Raw genomic sequence first — 20,448 nt, forward strand, 5'->3', positions numbered from 1 at the left:
TAGTGATATTTGAGGGCCTATAGCTATTTGTACCACTTACATTCATAGAAACGCAAGACTGGAAGCTATTCATGCGTATATAGGGTTGTCTTGAGGATTACATGAGGTAATATGAATATAAACCCTGCATAAAATAAATGCTAAATAAATAATGGCTATTACTATTACATGCTCTTAAATCATACTTTCTTTTTTTTAGACTTTATTTATTCATGAGACACAGAGTGAGAGAGAGGTGCAGAGACACAGGCAAAGGGAGAAGCAGGTTCCATGCAGGGAGCCTGACGTAGGACTCAATCCTGGGATTCCAGGATCACACCCTGGGCCCAAGGCAGGCGCTAAACCACTGAGTCACCCAGGGATCCTCCTACTTTTGTTTTCTTTTTACTGAACTAAGTGGTTTTATTGGGGAGAGCCAAGATTACAACAGACTTCAGAGTTGGCATTGGGGCCTTTCTTCTTGTCAGAGGTGGACATGGCATTGATAAAGTGCTGTTGTACTGCATCTGCCCCGTGGCTTGCTTTGTCTTCTTTTCTGTTTGGTTACCTTGGGAGTCTGCTCTCTTATGTTCCCAGCACACAACAGGGAACCATGGACTTTTACTTCCAAGCTGCAGCTGGCTACTTCCAGGGTGGTAAGAGCCTTCACTCCACACTGACCTAGGGTAGACTCATCCTCTAGGGGTATGCCTGCCAGGAGCATGACTTGATCTTCTGGACTGATGCCCTCCAGCAAGACAACATGAGCCTTGAACTGGATGATAATCTCCAGGCTGGTCACTTTGAGGGTGTGTAGCTCCTGGGTGTGAACAAAGAGCCACATGTCCATGACTGAACACAGGCACCACAGCTGCTACCATGAAGATGGAGTCAAGAAAGAAGAAGGAACAAGGGCATGCACGTCCTCACTGCCTGCTGTGTGCCATGTTCACTGATCAATTGTAGTTAGATACCCTTTTTGTAGATGTCTTAGTTCTCCTTCTAATTTGTAAAGTCCCTGACAGCAAGGATTCAGAAAGTGCTCAGAGCTCACTTTGTTGGTAAAGAGGCACTTAAAATTATTTGTGATATAGATATAGCATATAGATAATAAAAGTGCAGCCTTAAGAATGAATGGAATTCTGACATGTACTATAACACAGATGAATCTTAAAGACATTACACTAAGTAAAATAAAGCAGACTGAAAAGGACAGAATTGTATGACGTCACTTATATGAGGTGCTTAATGGCAGTCAAATTCATATACCAGAAGTAGAATAGTGGTTTTCAGGGGGCTAAAGGAGAAAGGAATGGGGAGTAATCATTTAGTAGGCATGGAGTTTCAGTTTGGGAAGATGAAAAAGTTCTGGAGATGGATGGTGTTGATAGTTGCACAATGCCTTATGTGTACTAAATGCCAATCAACTGTACATATAGAAATGGTTAGGTCTGTATCAGACATCTGGAGAAGATGGCTGAGTAGGAGCATCCCACTGATGCAAGGTAACACCCAAATCAGTGTACATAACCCAGAAAACCACCTGAAGACTGGCAGAACAGACTCTCTATAGCTAAATGTAAAGGCCACATCAAAGAGGGTAGGAAGAGTGGGGACACAGTCAGGAGCTAAACAGATCTATGGAGCTGTCCACGGGAGGGATACTGGAGGCTGGAGAGGGGAAAGAAACAGACCCTTAGACCAAACACCCTGGGCATGGGGAACTCGAGTGGGGAAGACAAATCACCATAATATTTGGCTTTGAAAATAAGAGGGGCCTAATTTCTAAGTTCTTACAATCATCAAGGCTTAAATTAACAACTGGAACTTTACTTTTTTTTACGATTTTATTTTTTATTTTTTATTTATTCAAGATAGACACACAGAAAGAGAGGCAGAGACACAGGCAGAGGGAGAAGCAGGCTCCATGCTGGGAGCCTGACGCAGGACTTGATCCCAGGACTCCAGGATTGCGCCCTGGGCCAAAGGCAGGCACTAAACCGCAGAGCCACCCAGGGATCCTCAACACCTGGAACTTAAAAAAAAAAAAAAAAAAAAAATCAATGGGCTCAGCTCAGGGAGAGCCTGAGGGGAAGAAATGCTGAATCACTGCCCTTAAAGAAATAGCATACAGCTCTGAGATACAGCATAGAAACAGCAGTTTGAAAAATGCCTAGGGTATACAGGAACATTTATTTACTGATCGCAGAGCATGCACTGGAGAGGCAGTAATTGTGGGGATATTTCTCCAAGAACAAAATTGCTGGTGGATGTCATGTGCCTCTCCCAGTCTAGATGCATGGACACTTGTGGAACCATTTCAGTGCCAACACTCTCCACCTAGCTTGCTAAAGAGTACCTTGTCCCCACACTTCTATCAATCTGCCCCCTCAAATCAGGTCAGCCTTAGCAAGAGTTCTGGACAGCTGTAGTTCCCCTCAGCAGACCTGTGCAAACCTTACTAACACCTCATATCCCAACCCCCCCGCTTATTCCTTTGCAGACCTGCCCCAATACACCCTAGCTGAAGCCTATTCAAAGTGGTGCCACAAGCCTCGAAGAGAGCAAGAAGAGCTGACAAGGGCCAGCACCAGTCCAAAGTGACTCCTGTCCCAGAGATGGTAGAAGATAATCATATACACTGGTTGGACTGTGGTCCCAATAGCGGGTTAGGGCAGACATCTGGTCTGACTGCAGGCACCCTCCACCAACAAAAGCTTCTCCGGGGACAATACAATCCCAAAAGCTTCTCAGGGGAAAAGTACTCTGGACTTCAGAGCTATTGTATCCTCTAGCAAATGACTGGTCTGACTCAACTAAAATCCAAAGTGACCCAAGACTGGCCCACTAACACAGGGACCAAATAGTGTTCACAACAGGAAAACAGAGCCAGTGCAGATGACTAGACTGAAGGTAAAAGTGGCTCAGTCACAAGAGTACAGCATATGCAGTATACACGGAGATACCCCTGAAGTGCCAGGTGCTCAGGTGCTGGTGAACAGGAGACACTGCATGCAGGGCAATACAAGACTACTTCTTCATAAGGCCACTACTTTCAAGAGCAGGAGATGTAGTTAACTTTTCTTAACTTTTTACAAAGAAACAGACACAGATAATTAGACAGATTGAGGAGATGGGGAAGTATGTCCAAAATGAGAGAACAGGACAGAATCATACCAAGAGACCTAAATGAAAATTACGACATAATTTACAAATGATCATAAGGATACTCACTGGACTTGAAAAAGAGTGGAGGACCTCAGTGAGACCCTTAACAAAGAGACAGAAAACATAAAGAAAAAAAAACCTATCAGAGATCAAGTACTCATAACTGAAATTAAAAATACACAGAAGCAGAAAAATGGATCAGGGACCTAGAGGAGTGAGTGATGGAAAACAATCAAACTGAACAGGAGAGAGAGAAGAAAAAATAATTTAAAAAAAGAAAATAGGTTTAGGGAACTCAGGGACACCATCAAGCATAGTAACATTCACATTATAAGGATCCCAGAAGGAGAAGAGAGTGAAAAGAGAGCAGAAATTTTATTTGAAGAAATAAATATTCAACTTCCTGAATCAGGGGAAGGAAACAGAAATCCACACGCAGGAGGCACAGAGAGCCCCCAACAAATTTAACCCAAGGAGGCCCACACCAAAACACATAGTTATGAACCTGGCAAAAAGTACTACTAAGGAGAGAATTTTAAAATCAGCAAGAGAAAACGAAACAGTTACATACCAGGGAAATCCCATAAGCTCTGAGCTGATTTTTCAGCAGGAACTTCATAGGCCAGAAGAGAGTGGCATGACATATTCAAAGTGCTGAAAGAAAAAAACTCTGCATCCAGAAACACTTTATTCAGCAAGACTATCATTAAGAACATAGGAGAGATAAGGAGTTTCCCAGGCAAAAGTTAAAAGGAATTCATGAGCAATATATACCTGCCCTACGAGGTACATTAAAAGGGACTCTTTGGGTGGAAAGCAAACAATATAAATAAGAGTAAGAAAAGTAGGAAGCATGAAAGCAGTAAAATTAAGTATATCTATAAAAATCAGTCAAGGGATTCATAAAACAAAAAGATGTAAAATATGACACCATATACCTAAAATATGAAGGGGACAGAAGAATGGGTTCATGTGTCCATTGGCTATCTGTATGTCTTCTCTGAAAAAATGTATATTCATAGCCTCTGCCCTGGATTTTTTTAACTGGATTGTTTTTTGGGCGTGGAGTTGTAGATGTTCTCTATATACTTTGGAAACTGACCCTTTATCAGTTACGTCATTTGCAAATATCTTCTCCCATTCCACAGGCTGCCTTTTAGTTTTGTTGATGGTTTCCTTTGCTGTGCAGAAGCTTTATTTTGATAAAGTTTCAACAGTTTATTTTTGCTTTTGTTTCTCTTGCCTTAGGAGACATATCTAGTAAGAAGCTGCTACAGCCAAAGTCCAAGAGGTTACTACTTATGTTTTCCTCTAGGATTTTAATGGTTTCTTGTCTTACATTTATTTAGGTCTTTAATTCGTTTCTAATTTATTTTTGTGTATGGTATAAGAAAGTGGTCCAACTCCATTCTTTTGCATGTTGCTATCCAGAGAAAGACAAATATCACATGATTTCACTCTATGTGGAATTTAAGAAACAAAACAAAAAAGAAACAAAACAACATGTGGAGAGAAAAGAGAGAGGCAAACCAAGAAACAGACTCCTGATTATAGAGAATAAATTGATGATTATCAGAGTGGAGGTAGGTGAGGAGATAGGTTAAATAGGTGATGGGGATTAAGGAATGCACTGGTTGTAAGGAGCAGTGGATGTTCTATGGAAGTGTTGAATCTATGGAAGTGTTGAATCACTAAATTCTACACCTGAAACAAGTATTACACTGTATGTCAACTAACCGGAATTTAAATAAAAACTTGAAGAAAAAAAAATGGGTTCACACTTAAATGACCATTAGCTTAATATAGACTACTCTTGGCAGAAGTTGTTATATACAAACTTAATGATAAGCACAGATTAAAAACCACTAATAGATACACAAAAAATAAAGAGAAAGCAATCCAAGTATATCACTACAAAATGCCAGCAAACCACGAGAGAAGAGAGCAAGAGAAGAAAGGAACAACAAAACAACCATAAAACAAGTAGCAAAATGGCAATAAGAACCCACCTATCAATAATTAACTATGAATGTAAATGGGCTAAATGCTTCAATCAGAAGACACAGAGTGATGAAATGGATAAAAAAAACAATACCCATCTATATGCTGCCTATAAGAGACTTCTTTCAGACCTAAAGACACATATAAACTGAAAACAAGGGGATGTAAAAGCATTTATCATGCAAATGGAAGTAAAAAGAAAGCTGGGATAGCAATACTTATATTGGACAAAATAAGACCTTAAAACAAAGACTGTAAAAAGAGACAAAGAAGGACACTATATAGTCATAAACAGAACAATCCAACAAGAAGATATAAGAATTGTAAATATATATGCATCTAATGTGGGAGTGCCCAAATACATAAAGCAGTTAATAACAAATACAAAGGAAGCGAGTGATAGTAATAAAATAATAATAAGGGATTTTATACCCCACTTACATCAATGGATAGATCATCCAAACAGAAAATCAAGGAAATAGTGGCTTTGAATGACACATCAGACTAGATGGATCTAACAGATATATACAGAACATTCCACCCTAAAACAGCAGAATATACATTCTTTTCACATGCACATGGCACATTCTCCAGAAGAGATCACATTTTAGCCCACAAAACAAGTCTCAAGAAATTCAAAAAGACTGAGGTCATACCATGCACCTTTTTTTCTTTTACCACAACTTTATGAAATGAGAAGTCAACCAAAAGAAAAAAAATCTGGAAAGGACTCAAATACAAGGAGGTTAAATAATATGCTGCTAAACAATGAATGGGTTAAATAAGAAATCAAAGAGGAAATCAAAAAATACACAGAGAAAAATTAAAATGAAAACACAGTGGTCCAAAACCTTTGAGATACAGCAAAAGTTGTTCTGAGGCAAGTTTATAGCAAAACTAGGCAGGCCTACCTCAAGAAGCAAGAAAACTCTCAAATAAACAACCAGTCTTACACATAAAGGACCTTGATAAAGAACAAAACCCAAAACCAGGAGAAGGAAGAAAATAATACAGATTAGAACAGAAATAAACAAAACAGAAAGTAAAAAAACCCCAATAAAACAGATCATGAAACCAGGAGCTGGTTCTTTCAAAGGATCAAAAAACTGATAAACCTTTAGCTAGACTCATCAAACAGAGAGAGAGGCAGAGAGAGAGAGAGAGAGAGAGAGAGAGAGCAGATTCAAATAAGCAAAATCAGAAATAAAACCAGAGAAATAACTATCAACACCACAGAAATACAAAGGAGTACATGAGAATATTGTGAAAAATTATATGCCAACAAATTGGACAACCTAGAAGAAATGGTTATAAGCTCCTAAAACCAGATAACTTCCCAAAATGGAATCAGGAAGAAATAGAAAATTTGAACAGACTGATTACCATCAATGAAATTGAATCAGTAATCAAAAAACTCCCAACAAACAAAACTGCAGGACTAAATAGCTTCAAAACCCAGGACTAAATAGCTTCACATGTGAATTTCGTCAAACATTTAGAAAGAGTTAATATCTATTATTCTCAAACTATTATTGCAAAAAAAAGAATAAAAGCTTTCAAATTCATTCTATGAGCCCAACAATCCCTGATACCAAAACCAGATAGACACTACAAAAAGAGAAACTCAGTATCTGTCAATATCTGTGATGAACACAGATGCAAAAATTCTCAACAAAATATTAGCAAACTGAATCTAATAATACATTAAAAAAAACATTTGCCATGATCAGGTGGGATTTATTCCTGAGGTGTGAGGGTAGCTCAACATTCACAAATCAATCACCATGATACATCACATCAATAAGAGAAAGGATAAAAACCACATGATCATTTCAATAGATGCAGAAAAAGCATTTGACAAAGTACAACATCCATTTATGATAAAAACTGCCAACAAAGTAGTTTTAGAGGGAATAAACCTCTAATATAATAAGGATCCTATATGGAAAACTCACAGTTAACATCATACTCAATGATGAAAAACTGAGAGCTTCCCCCCTAAGATAAAAAAACAAGACAAGGATGTCCATTCTTACAACTTTTATTCAACAGACTACTGGAATTCCTACATATAGCAATCAAATAAGAAAAAGAAATAAAAGGAATCCAAATTGGTAAGGAAAAGGTAAAACTTACACTATTTGCAGATAACATAATACTAATATATAAAAAACCCTAAAGGTTACCAAAAGTCTACTAGATTGATAAATGAACTCAGTAAGGTCACAAGATAGAAAATCAATATACAGAAATCCACTGCATTTCTATACACTAATAACGAAGAAACAGAAATTAAGAAAATAATCCCATTTACAACTGCACCAAATATAATGAAATACCTAAAAATAAACTTAACCATGGAGGTGAAAAGACCCATACATCAAAAACTACAAAACAATGAGAAAAGGAATTGAAGATGATATAAACAAATGGAGAGATATTCTATGCTCATGGATTAGAAGAACAAATATTGTTAAAATGTCCATATGACCCCAAAGCAATCTACAGATCTAATTCAATCCCTATTAAAATTCCTATCAAGGGGTGCCTGGGTGGCTCAGTCAGTTAAATGTCTGACTTTGGCTCAGGTTATGATCTCAGAGTCCCAGGATCAAGCTCCACATAATGCTCTCACACTCAGCAGGGAGTCTGCTTCTCTTTCTCCCTCTACCCCTCCTCCTGCTTGTGCTTTCTCTCTCAAATTAACAAAATCTTTTTAGAAAATCCCTAATAAAATACCATCAGCATTTTTCACATAACTAGAACAATCTTAAAATTTGTATGGAACCACAAAAGACCACAAATAGCCAAAGTAATCTTGAAAAAGAATAAAACTAGAAGTATTACAATCCCAGATTTCAAGATATACTACAAAGCTGTAGTAATCAAAATAATATGGTATTGGCACAAAAGGAGACACACAGATCAATGAACAGAATAGAAAATCTAGAAATAAACCCATGATTAATTAATCAATCAATAAGTCTTTGACAAAGGAGGCAAGAATATACAATAGGAAAGTCTCTTCAACAAATGGCACAAGGAAAACTGGACAGCTACATGCAAAAGAATGAAACTGGACCATTTCCTTACATCATACAAAAAAATAATCTCAAGATGGATTAAAGACCTAAATGTGAGACAAGAAACCATAAAAATCCTAGAAGAGCACAGGCAGTAATTTCTCTGTATCAGCAATAGCAACATTTTTCTAGATATGTCTCCTGAGGCAAGGAATCAAAAGCAAAAAATAAACTATTAGGATCACATAAAAATAAAAAGCTCCTCCATAGCAAAGTAAACTGTCAACTAAACTAAAATACAACCTACTGAATGGGAGAAGATACTCACAAATGACATATCTGATAAAGGGTCAGTATCCAAAATATATAAAGAACTTGTACAACTTAACACAAAAAAAAAACCCAAATAATTCAATTTTTAAAAGGGCAAAGTAATGAACAGACATTTCTCCAAAGATGACATACAGATGGCCAACAGACACATGAAAAGATGCTCAGTATCACTAATTATCAGGGAAATGCAAATCAAAACTACAATGGGATATCACTTCACACCTGCTATAGAGTGGCTAATGTCAAAAACAAGATACAGTAAGTGTTGGCAAGGATGCAGAGGAAAAGGAACCCTCATTTATTGTTGGTGGGGATGCAAACTGGTGCAGCTAGTATAGAAAACAGTGTGAAGGTTCCTCAAAAAATTAAAAATACAATCACCATATGATCCAGTAATTTCACTACTGGGTATTTATCCAAAGAATATGAAAACACTAATTTGAAGAGATATATTGCACCCCTATGTTTATTGCAGCATTATTTAAATAGCCAAATTATGGAAACGGACCAGTGTCCACTGATAGATATGGTATACATACAATGGAATATTACTCAGCCATAAAAAGAATGAAATTGTGTCATTTGCAACAACATGAATGGATCAGGGAAAGACAGGGAAAGACAAATACCATATAATTTCATTCATATGTGGAATTTAAGAAACAAAGAAAAAAAGAGACAAACAGTAAAACAAACCCCTAACTATAGAGAATAAACTGATGATTACCAGAGGGGAGATAAAACAGATTAAGAGTGCATTTATCATGATGAGCACTGAGTAAAGAATTGTTAAATCATTATACTGAACATCTGAAACTAACACTATAGGATAATGATACTAGAATTAAAAAGAAATTAAAAAGCAAAAAAAGGAAATGGTTAAAATGGAAATATGTATTTCAGGAAAATAATTCTTAAAAAGCTGTTTTTTTTTTTGTTGTTTTGTTTTGTTTTGTTTGCTTTCCCCAAAAGATCTCAGAATAAGGCAAGGATGTCCATTTTTATTACTTCTATTCACATTATACTAAGGATCCCAGCCAATGGAATAAGACAAGAAATAAAAAGACTTCTAAATTAGAAAGACAGAAATAGAGGTGCCTGGGTGGCTCAGTTGGTTAAGCATCTGTCTTTGGCTCAGGTCATGATCCCAGGGTCCTGGGATAGAGCCACTCATGGGGGCTCTCTGCTCAGTGGGGAGTCTGCTTCTCCCTCTTCCTCTGTCCCTCCCCCAGCATGTGCATGTGCTCTCTCTCTAAAATAAGTAAATAAGATCTTTTAAAAAAGATAAACTATGACATGATCATGGTTATTTAATTTGTGAAGAATCCACAAAAAAGCTACGAGAGCTAGTAAGTGAATTTAGGAAGACTACAGATACAAGGTCACATAGCACATCGCATTTGCCAAAAAACAGCCACAGCAATATTTCTGGTACCATCTATTCTTCCATAACTTTGCCACACTGCACTAAGAAGCCGAATCTATTCTATCAACCCCTCTTAATCTTGGGTGAAACTTGTAACTGATGAAAGGAATGCAGAAAAGAGATTGTATGAGACTTTGAGACTATTTCATAAAAAGCAATATTGCCTGACCAGTCTCCCTCCCTTCCTCATATAGTTTATCTTTGGAACCCAACAAAAGAGAAAAGCCAAGCGCAGAAACTCCAGCTGATAGCACCAACAGAATCTCGCCAATAGGAAAAATCAATCACTAAACACAGGAGAAAGTATACTCCCAGAAGAATTCAGAGCTAGCCTTTGAGCTGATCTAGCTGATATGGAGTGGTACAGAGACAATTCTCACTAAGTCCTGTCCAAAGTAAAGATTCAAGGAAAAAGAAATACTTTTGTTGTTTAAGCCACTAAGCTTTACAGTAATCTGTTATGCAGCGTAACACAGTAACTGTCATAAGTCAATTAATGAAAATCAAATGTATTACTATATATTAATAAAAAGAATTGAAATGAAAACATAATGGTTACAGTAACACTGACATATTTAGGAATAAATTTAACAAAATATATATAGGACTGCTGAGGGAGGCAGAATTATAAAATGATCCCAACTATCCTTGCCCTTATGTAATCTGAGTGTGGGGAGAATTTATGAATGATGCAATATTAATTCTATGATTATGTTATGTTATATGGCAAAAGAGAGATTTTCTGGTAGGCCCAACTTCTCACAAGGGCCCTTTAAAAGCAGAGAATTTTCTCTGGTTAGTAGCAAAAGAGAAAGTCAGAGATTGAAAACATGAAAAAGAGTCCACATGCTGGTTGGGAGATAAAGGGAGTTATGTGGAATAGACCTGAGAGGAACTTCTAGGATTTGAGAGTGACTCAGCCTACAGCCGGCAAGAAAAAAAGGACTTAAGTCAACAACCTGAATCACCCTGGAAGTGGATTCTCTCAGAGTCGCCAGATAATAATCCAATCCAGGCAAAGTCAAAATCAAGGTTTTGCCCTTATGAGATCCTAAGCAGAGGATCCAGCTGAGCCTACCTGGCCTTTCAAATTACAAAACTATGAAATAGTAAATGGAGACAGTTTAAAGTCTCTCAGTTTGGGCTGATTGTTACATAATGATAGAAACCAAATATAACTGCAAAGGAACAAGAGAAAAGTTGTGAGGGATAAAAATATTCTATATATTAATTCTGATTATGACGGTGATTATAAGGGTGTATACATCTGTCGAAACTCAGCCAACTATATACTTAAAATGGATACATTTTATATTAATTATACCTTAATAAAGTTGATTTTAAAAGACCTCGTTTAAGTTTTCTCTTTACGCCTCCTGTCACCTTATACATTATTCCCATAAGTAGTTTTGCATATTCTCTGCTTTAGTACACCTCATTTATTGCTGATTCTCCAGCCCAAGATATCCAAATAAACCCTCAAGCCAGAATATTCAATTGTTACTGGAGGACATAAGCAGTCATGATCTGATTTACATTTTTAAAACATTACTTTGAAAAAGTCTAGCACAGAGATCACCTAGGTAAAGCTGAGAATTCTATAAGAAATTTACTAGTTGGAAAATCCTATCTTAGAATAGTTGTTTCCAAATTGTATTTCAAAGGAGCCTAGTATTCAGTAAATTGCCTCAAGAACCAAAACTAAGTAAAAGACAATACACAGATTTATGGGGAATGGAGAAAAGACACAAAGGGGAACAGCCTCACAAATTTTAACCAAATAGCTTCCTTTCTTTTGCTTTATATAAAAGGATCCCATGCAGGAGTTCATAGCAATTGTTCGAATGCTAAAAATATTTTTAAATTAGTAGGGTAATCCGGGTGGCTCAGTGGTTTAGCGCTGTCTTCGGCCCAGGGTGTGATCCTGGAGACCTGGAATCGAGTCCCATGTCAGGCTCTGTGCATGGAGCCTGCTTCTCCCTCTGCCTATGTCTCTGCCTCTCTCTCTTTCTCTGTGTCTCTCATGAATAAATAAATAAAAATCTTTTTAAAAAATTACTGCTTTTTAATTTTGGTAAAAGTGGGCAAGAAGTATCATGGTTTTCTCCTTTTGTGTCACAGGAAGCCAATTATAACCAATAAAGCAAGGGAAAGGCTTTACCACTTCATATTCCTTAAGCCCTTGGGGGGCTACTCCAGAGAATTATATAACCTTATTTCTGGTTCACTGACTATATGGATCATCTCTATATCCCTAAGTGCCTATCACCTAGTACGCACTGTAATACTTGCTAAGTTTAACATGACATGCAAACAATGTTAAAAAAAAAAAAGGTATAATAAAAAGTGCTGTAACACAATCTGACACTCTTTGGTAAAGCTGCTAAAACACACCACTCCTAGGTAAGAACTTAAGAACTTCTTGCAGAAGTGCACCAGGAGACAAGTACAAGAGAGTTTGATAGCACTGTTTTGTTTATAAAACAAAAATTTCAGTTGAGAACATCAATAAGTAATTTATAAAATATACACAATGAAATAGTATATAGAAATGATAACAACTAAAGTTAAAAATCTGTATTAATCCACAAATACAATATTCAGTGTGAAAAAAGCAAGGTGTAGAATACAATACCAGCTAAGACAACACTATTACAGTCAGAAAAGTGGTTACAATGTGGTGGATGAGAGAGATGTATTTTAGGATGAGTCACATAGGAGGCTTCCATTTTACTAAAACTGTTTCATTTCTGAAAATGAACATGTGAACATGTTCAGAAATGAACATCCAATTCCACATGTGAATGAGGAAGACTTGTGGAATAATTAGTGGTTAGCTGGAAAAGCCATAAAAATAAGTGACTTGGATACCAATAACTACTTTCTCTTTAGTTAGTCAAAACAAATATCTGCATAAGATAGGCCAAGTGGTAAGTTAATGGGTATTAATTTTATTAACCTTTGAATGTACTTCTATTTGAAAACTTCACATTCAGTTTAAAGTTCTATACCAAGGATCAGCAACTAAGGCCTGTGGGTCAAATGCAGCTGAACATCTAATTTTGTAAATAAAGTTTTACTGGAACACAACCATTCATTTGATTACATGTTGTCAATGACTGTACTACAAGGTCAGGGTTGAGTGGTTATGGCAGTGAAGCCTAAAATAATTACTACTAGGCACTTTACAGAAAATGTTTGCCAAACCCTGTTCTATTTCCAGGTATAGAGTGCAAATGAAGGAGCAATTAATTCTGAAATAACACAAATATAATCATGATCATGGTTACTGGAAAGATGATCAGCACATACGATGATAGACAGATAAAGAAGGATGGGAGGAAAACAAGTAAAAACTAAATAAGCTTTAGAGCACTGCTGTCCAAAAGAACTTTCTGTGATGATGGAAATATTCTATATCTATACTATTCAATATGGTGACCACTAGTTACATGAGGCTTTGGAGCACTTGAAATATGTGTATTGTGGCTGAGGAACAGAATTTAAAATTTTATTTATTTTTAATTATCTTAAATAATCACATGAACCTAAGGACTAACCTAAGGACTACCATACTGTATAGTACAGCTTTAGAGCTCTGGAGGACAGAGTGATAGCAGCTGTCACATGAAACGTAGGATGGGGTACTTATTCAAGGGAACAATATCTCCAGTTTAGAAAATTTCTGCCACTGATGGAAAGGCAAACCATAGATAATGGTAAGAGTAAGGTTAACATACAGATTTGAGACTGATACAACATTAATAAAAACTAGGCCAAATGATTACTTTTTCTAAGAAAGAGGTTATAAAGAAGAGGATGCAAAGTAAGAGAAGCAGAGAGCCAAGTTTGAGATTTAAGGACATCCATGATAATTTGTTAAGTGAACAAACATTATTGGAATGAGTGAGAAGTACAACAGCTACAGAATTAGTTGGCAGGGAAACCAGAGGAGCAATGACTTAAATTTTTTTTAAAAATGAGTTATACAATTCCACATGTGAATGAGGAAGACTTGTGGAATAATTAGTGGTTAGCTGGAAGAGCCATAAAAATAAGGGACTTGGATACCAATAACTACTTTCTCTTTAGTTAATCAAAACAAATATCTGCATAAGATAGGCCAAATATATTTTCTAGATTTCTTTGACATAGAAAGATGTTTAACTTTTATCACTTTGCCTGATTATCAACTAGTCCAGATATATTTAGCTTCCACTGAAGACAATAAACATCTGTCTAGAAATAAGGTCCTAGTATTAGGGCACCTGGGTGGCTCAGTGGTTGAGTGTTTCCCAGTCCTGGGATCAGAAGGAGTCCTGCGATCAAGTCCCACATTAGGCTTCCCTCAAGGAGCCTGCTTCTCCCTCTGCCTGTGTCTCTGCCTTTCTCTTTGTGTCTCTCATGAATAAATAAATCTCTCTTAAAAAAAAAAAAAAGGCCTAGTATTAAACTTTTCAAATCCTCATTAGCTGGACATTTCTTCTCTTTTCTACTATGATGCACTGTGCTTCATCCTTCCATATTCAAACCACTAAAAATATTACACAAGCTATTAAAAATATCATTTACATATTGTATGAGAATATGCTAACAAAAAAAGGAATTCTGAGGAACAAACTACTTTACATCCCAGCAGCCAATAGAACTGCTTACTATTAGATGTGACAAAATCAGTTGTCTGGTGTTCATGACCTAGCAACAGCTTTTTTGTTTTGTTTTAGGGTGGAGTTCAAAAATACATGCCTGATGATATACAGACATAGAATAGTTTATTTACTGTTTTAATCTGTATTGGCATAAGGAATACAAAATATTCATTGGGGAATCTAAGTATTTGTTTTTAGATACTGACATGATCTTATTCTTTGTAATAACTAGAACAGGGGAGAAATTGCAGTTTTAAATTATTAATTTTATTCTACAGTCCTCTCAGAATTTATGATATTCACAGTAGGCTACTACTAATTATATTCATTTTTATTATCAAGAAGATTGGAATGGAATGTAGGAAAAAAACATAGTGTAATATATAGTAAAGAACTCAGGCTCTGAAGACACAGAATTTTATTTAAGTCCTGGCTATTATATACATATTCACTGAACCTCGCTGAGGCTCTGCTATCTGATTTGTAAAACAAGGATAATGATATTTAGCTCAAAAGGTGTCATGAAAACTAAATGAAAGAATGTATTTAAAGAATCTAGACAGAGTACCTGGCCATGTTAGCTCCCAACAGTTACTACACTCTAACTCTCAGGCATTTAAGGTCTCTTCTACACTTTTTTTCTACTTTTAACCTAAGAATACAATGTTCAAGAAATGTAAGAAAGAAATTGAATAAACAGTTGTTTTGATCCTGAAAAGGCAGGAGGGAATGAGATATCCAAAACCCAGGTGAAAAGATCATCTTTAGATAGGAGGAACAGCTCTTCTGTTGAGGTTCCTTGGAGGAATCTTGAACATACACGAAAGCAGATAATGAGAAAACAGTGGACTTTCCGATTAATGGCTTTTATTTTCTCTGTAAATTAGGAAGAAACCCACTTGCTAATGTGAAAGAGAAGAGGCAAATTTGAGGTTTGAGGTGGAAAAACGCTGAAAAAAGTGCTAAAAATATTAGCAAAAGTGAACCAGGGAAATGTAGTAGGATGTCTCACAGTGCTCAGGGTCTATCTGAGACTGGTTCCACATTAATTCATGAACATGAATGTGTTCTGTCTGTTCAAAGATTGTCTTCGGTAGTACCTGGCTACTTAGATGCAGGTACAAAGAAAGAGGTTATCTGGGTTTATCTTGAGTTGGAATTTCATTTATAGGCCTCAGTGCTATTTAAGCAAGGAACTATGAACTCTAACCAGGAAAAAAAATGATAAGGATAATAAACCTAAAGTGATTAGAATAATGCCAGAGTATAAGCAATGAAAAAAAAAAAGGATAGGTATTAATATTACTAATTAGGGTCCTCTAGCAGTAATTTCATCATTCTAATTTGTAATCATTTCTATGTATTTCTCTCTTCCACCAGACAGAGCTCTTTGAGGATAAAGTATCTTACTCATCCTTGCTTCTTCCCAAAGTGTAGTCTAGTACTTACCACACTGTAAGTGACTATTAAATGCATATGATTAAATCAATGAATCAAAATCTGCTTCCAAGCTATTCATATAACTTTTTTTTTAAAGATTTTTTTTTTTTTTTTTTAATGATAGACATAGAGAGAGAGAGAGAGGCAGAGACACAGGCAGAGGGATAAGCAGGCTCCATGCCAGGAGCCCGATGCAGAACTCGATCCCGGGACTCCAGGATCATGCCCTGGGCCAAAGGCAGGCGCCAAACCGCTGAGCCACCCAGGGATCCCCACATATAACTTTTTAAAAAGATTCTACCTAAGGTATTATAACTTTAGCAACAATTCAGAAAATAAGACATTTCTAAGAAAGGCCCTGAAGGACCACTGTTCATTCAATGATAGAAACTTACTAAGTAGCTAACAATATGATTGATGACAGTTTTCCAATACTGCAGACTACAGAATTAACATGAGGAAGAAAATGAATTGAAAATGAATAAAAAAAAAAAAGAAAATGAATTAATATACACACAACATGAAAACTGAGAATATACTTGTCTGTTTTTAAGAGACAAAAGAGGACTCCTGTCTCTATTTTTATCATACCAGTACCTTGCAATGTCTCATGAAATGAGTAATCTGAAGCATAACATGCCCAGTGCTGATCAAATATCTGCATTAAGACTTTGAAGCAAGTTCAAAAATATATAATCTGAGAGCTGGCCAGGCCCATTAACTCCCTTGTTGTTTTGGGCAGAGGGCACGAAATAATACCCAAAATAATACCTTTCCCAGTTTAATCAAAGACTACAGGGCTTTATTAAGAAAGAATTCTTTTTTTGGCTCTGGATTCAATTTAAAAAACAGATTTTATTTTGGTTGCTGCCTCAACTATACGTTCAATTTAATGTGTTCAAAGGGGAAATATATTGTTAACAGCTTTAACAGACAGTATACAGAGAATCACAACTTTAAGTGTGAGTTGTCTAAGACTGAGTATACATATATATTTCCCTAGAGAAACCTCATTATAATGAGAGGCCAATTCTCTAGTTGGTTCTTATAAATCTGAAGCACTATGTAACACCTAATAAGATACTAAAATGCCTAAACCTCTAGGTCCAACATATTAGGGGAAAATGTATGCTGAATTCTCAGCTGGGGTGTCAAAATAATCCCCTGTCTCTCTTACCACGTGTACTCTAACCAGTAGAATTCAAACAGGATAGAAGCTAGGAAAACAGGAGTTCAGGCAATATCCAAAAACGAAAGAAAAAATTTTGCAACTGGATACTTCTTAGCCCAGTTTGATGTTCTGTATCACTCCTGTTTTTCCCTGAAGATACCAGGAAATGTCCTGTCTACTTTTGAGGAAAGAACTTATATATTTTCTAGACAGAATTTCTCTCTTTCCCAGAAGCCACAGTAGAAAAAAAGAGCACCTACTCCTGTTACATCCCCATTCTCAATGCTTACGGTTTGTAAAGCAAGCAATTCAATTAATGTGTCTTGATAGTAAGAACAATCTGCTTGAAAAGGATGAGTTGAAAATACAAGAGAAAGATAAAATAATCAAATGTTTGGGTCTTTGAGAAGCCAGGAGAAAATGAGACACACTCCATGTAGAAATTGTATACCAGAAATGGGGGTAGCCCAGGTGGCTCTGCAGTTTAGTGCCGCCTTCAGCCCAGGGCGTGATCCTGGAGACCCGGGATCGAGTCCCACGTCAGGCTCCCTGCATGGAGTCTGCTTCTCCCCCTGCCTGTGTCTCTACCTCTCTCTCTCTCTCTCTCTCTCTCTGTCTCTCATGAATAAATAAATAAAATCTAAAAAAAAAAAAAAAAAAAGAAGAAGAAGAAGAAAGAAAAAGAAATTGTATACCAGAAATGGCGGAAATCTGGCAGTAGGTTATAAAGGTTTTCTTTTTCACCACTTTCCTTTTACTTCAGTGAAAAAAAAAGATACATATATATGTATAAACAGACAAAAACCAAGAATAAGTTTGAGTACCCAAGAAAGTATAATATGATCTATCTATACTTCAGTGTTAACTACGGTAGAGACATTTTCATATAACTACTAAATATTTTCTCTTCTCATGGGTACCTCCAAAGCATAAAACATTAACGTACAAGTTTATATATCAATTAAAGATAAAATTATGAAATTTTAAAAAATCTAAGCTTCAAAAAAATAATACTATTTTCTATCTTATATATTAATAACCATTATACAGCAAATAATCTGCCACTGCTAGAGACTAATATAGTTAGTCCTTTACTGTGATCTGGCTTTAAATACTTTCTTACATTAAAAATTAATTCAGAATTACCTGAAAGAGAAGTTACACAAACAATATCAACTTCAATGAACTACAAGGAAGCCTGGTTGCTCTTCTATGGAGTCTACCTATCTAATAGTCAACTCATGAGTTGTTTTTGTCTTTAATGAAACAAATGACCACAGATATAAAGGCTGTATTACCTTCATAATGTTAACTAAATCTGTTTGATAGTAGCGATCCTGGTGTGCATTTGCGGCTGCTAATGTAAGAAGGTAATCATTCCTTGCATGGGTAGCTTTAGAATTACATTCAGATCGCCGGGCTTTTAACTGAAACATAGTAAAAGAGAAAAAAACTCATTGCAAACTGACATTGTACTGTATAATATATGAGGATACCATTTTTAGCTGGCAATTAATGGCTCCCTGACAAGAGGAAAGATAACCATGTGAATATTTATTCACATATAAAAATATTCATTACTATTTATTGAAGAACTACATGGTGAGAATGTTTTCACATATTTGTTATTTATACTTAACATACTCCCAAAGCTCCTCAGAAAACTTCAAAGTATTTTGCTCCTTTTATTCAGATGGGAAAATAAAGGCTCCCAAATTAAGTGCCTTTTCTTTAAAGACATGGGTAAATCTGTTGGAGTTAGAATATCTTTTTTAAAAAATTAGCACTCCTCATGTGCTAAAAGAACTGCGTGCTGGTTAGAATCCTGGCAGATCACTAAACTTACTTAACAGGTATTCTACAGCTTGAGGGTCCCACAGGAAAAATCTCACTTGCATCTGATTCGGAATATCTGCTCAGTGGTGTAAATCTGAATGAAATAGATTCTGTAGATTTCTAAAGCCCATGGACTAGTCTTTTGGACTAAGAGTTATAGACAACAGACTACCTAAGCAGGTAAGATACAGAAACCTATCTCTAAAGCAATCTTGAGAAGCAAGCAGTGCCCAAAGTGCTGACATCTAGGTGAAAAACTCCTATGAATTGGGAAGGAAACTTCTTCTCTAAGTTAATGACTTTAAAATGTTTCTCTAAATTAGGTGGAAATAATTGCCTTCAACCCTCAAAAAAACCTCAATTCTTTCTTAATGAGCTAAGGTTTCTCAATTGTGAAATATAGTTTTCAAAAACTCACCTTTACACTTGCCTTCTGTAAACTGATTCTTGATTGAAAAAGACTAAGTTTAGATCTATAATAAAACAAAATACAATATGTTTAATAAGTTATCAAATTACATCATATTAAATTTATTAAGTATAATTCCAAATTTTGGAATTTGGAACAGTGACACTGTTCCACAATGCTATTCCAAAAGAGAACTAAAAAAATGGAAAACAAAGAGCAATGATTATTTTCCTTTTTTTTACTATAGGAAGAATATTGCAGTGCAACAGGAAATATTGGGATATTTAATAAAAAATATTCTGAATGACAAAAATACAATTTGACAAATATATTGGTATCTCCTAATAAACAAGAGCCACCAAACTATAAGTTACTCTCAGTATCATATATTACACACACTTTAGTTCCTACAAGAAAGCTTAATGAAACCTAAGGATAACCAATCTATGGAGCCAAAAATTAGCAGGCTTTTAGGGCCATCTGCAATAGGACATAAAAACATCTGCAATTCAACCTACAGTATGATATTAGGCTCTTGAAAGCCCTTAATTCCATTATTTCTCCCACTAAAAGTTCTTCCTGTTTGGGTCACTGTGTGCTCCCTCCAATTTTAACATACTACTTGAAACATAGCGAGAAAGTCCTTGGACTCTCTGCCCTATATGATTTTGTTCTGTTTAATCTTTTCCCATTCTGGTGCCCTTATTTCCTCCAATCCCTTTCATTTGGGAAGGAAACCATAATCTAACAATCAAGAGTTAAAATATGCTGGTTTTACCCAAACAGCTAGAGATAACCAGAAGGAGAAAGTCAACAGACAAACAGTAAGGAATAACAACACTCTCATAACCAGTGATTTTTGAAGCTGCAATATTTGTCTTGACTGCAGTGTCATGGTGATTACCATGGGAGAATTCAGTTCATGTGCTGGAAGCTATGCCATAATACAAAGTAAAGCTGCAGACCACCTGGGAATGTAGGGTGGAGCAAACAAGTCTCTGCACAGCAAATTC

At 36.1% G+C, this 20,448-nt stretch overlaps 1 protein-coding gene across 1 annotated transcript in view; it reads right to left on the reverse strand.

Annotated features, from left to right (window-relative positions):
* Positions 1–20,448, reverse strand: part of FCHSD2 (FCH and double SH3 domains 2) — a 302,780-nt gene that overhangs the window by 117,212 nt on the left and 165,120 nt on the right. Inside the window, exons 7-8 of the mRNA XM_041730768.1 lie at positions 19,445–19,499; positions 18,489–18,617 (exon numbers count right to left, since the gene is read on the reverse strand). Of these exons, the coding sequence (XP_041586702.1) occupies positions 18,489–18,617; positions 19,445–19,499 (184 nt within the window). The remainder of the gene's footprint in view (positions 1–18,488; positions 18,618–19,444; positions 19,500–20,448) is intronic.

The sequence above is a fragment of the Vulpes lagopus genome, chromosome 15, assembly GCF_018345385.1.
Source record: "Vulpes lagopus strain Blue_001 chromosome 15, ASM1834538v1, whole genome shotgun sequence".
Taxonomy (NCBI): domain Eukaryota; kingdom Metazoa; phylum Chordata; class Mammalia; order Carnivora; family Canidae; genus Vulpes; species Vulpes lagopus.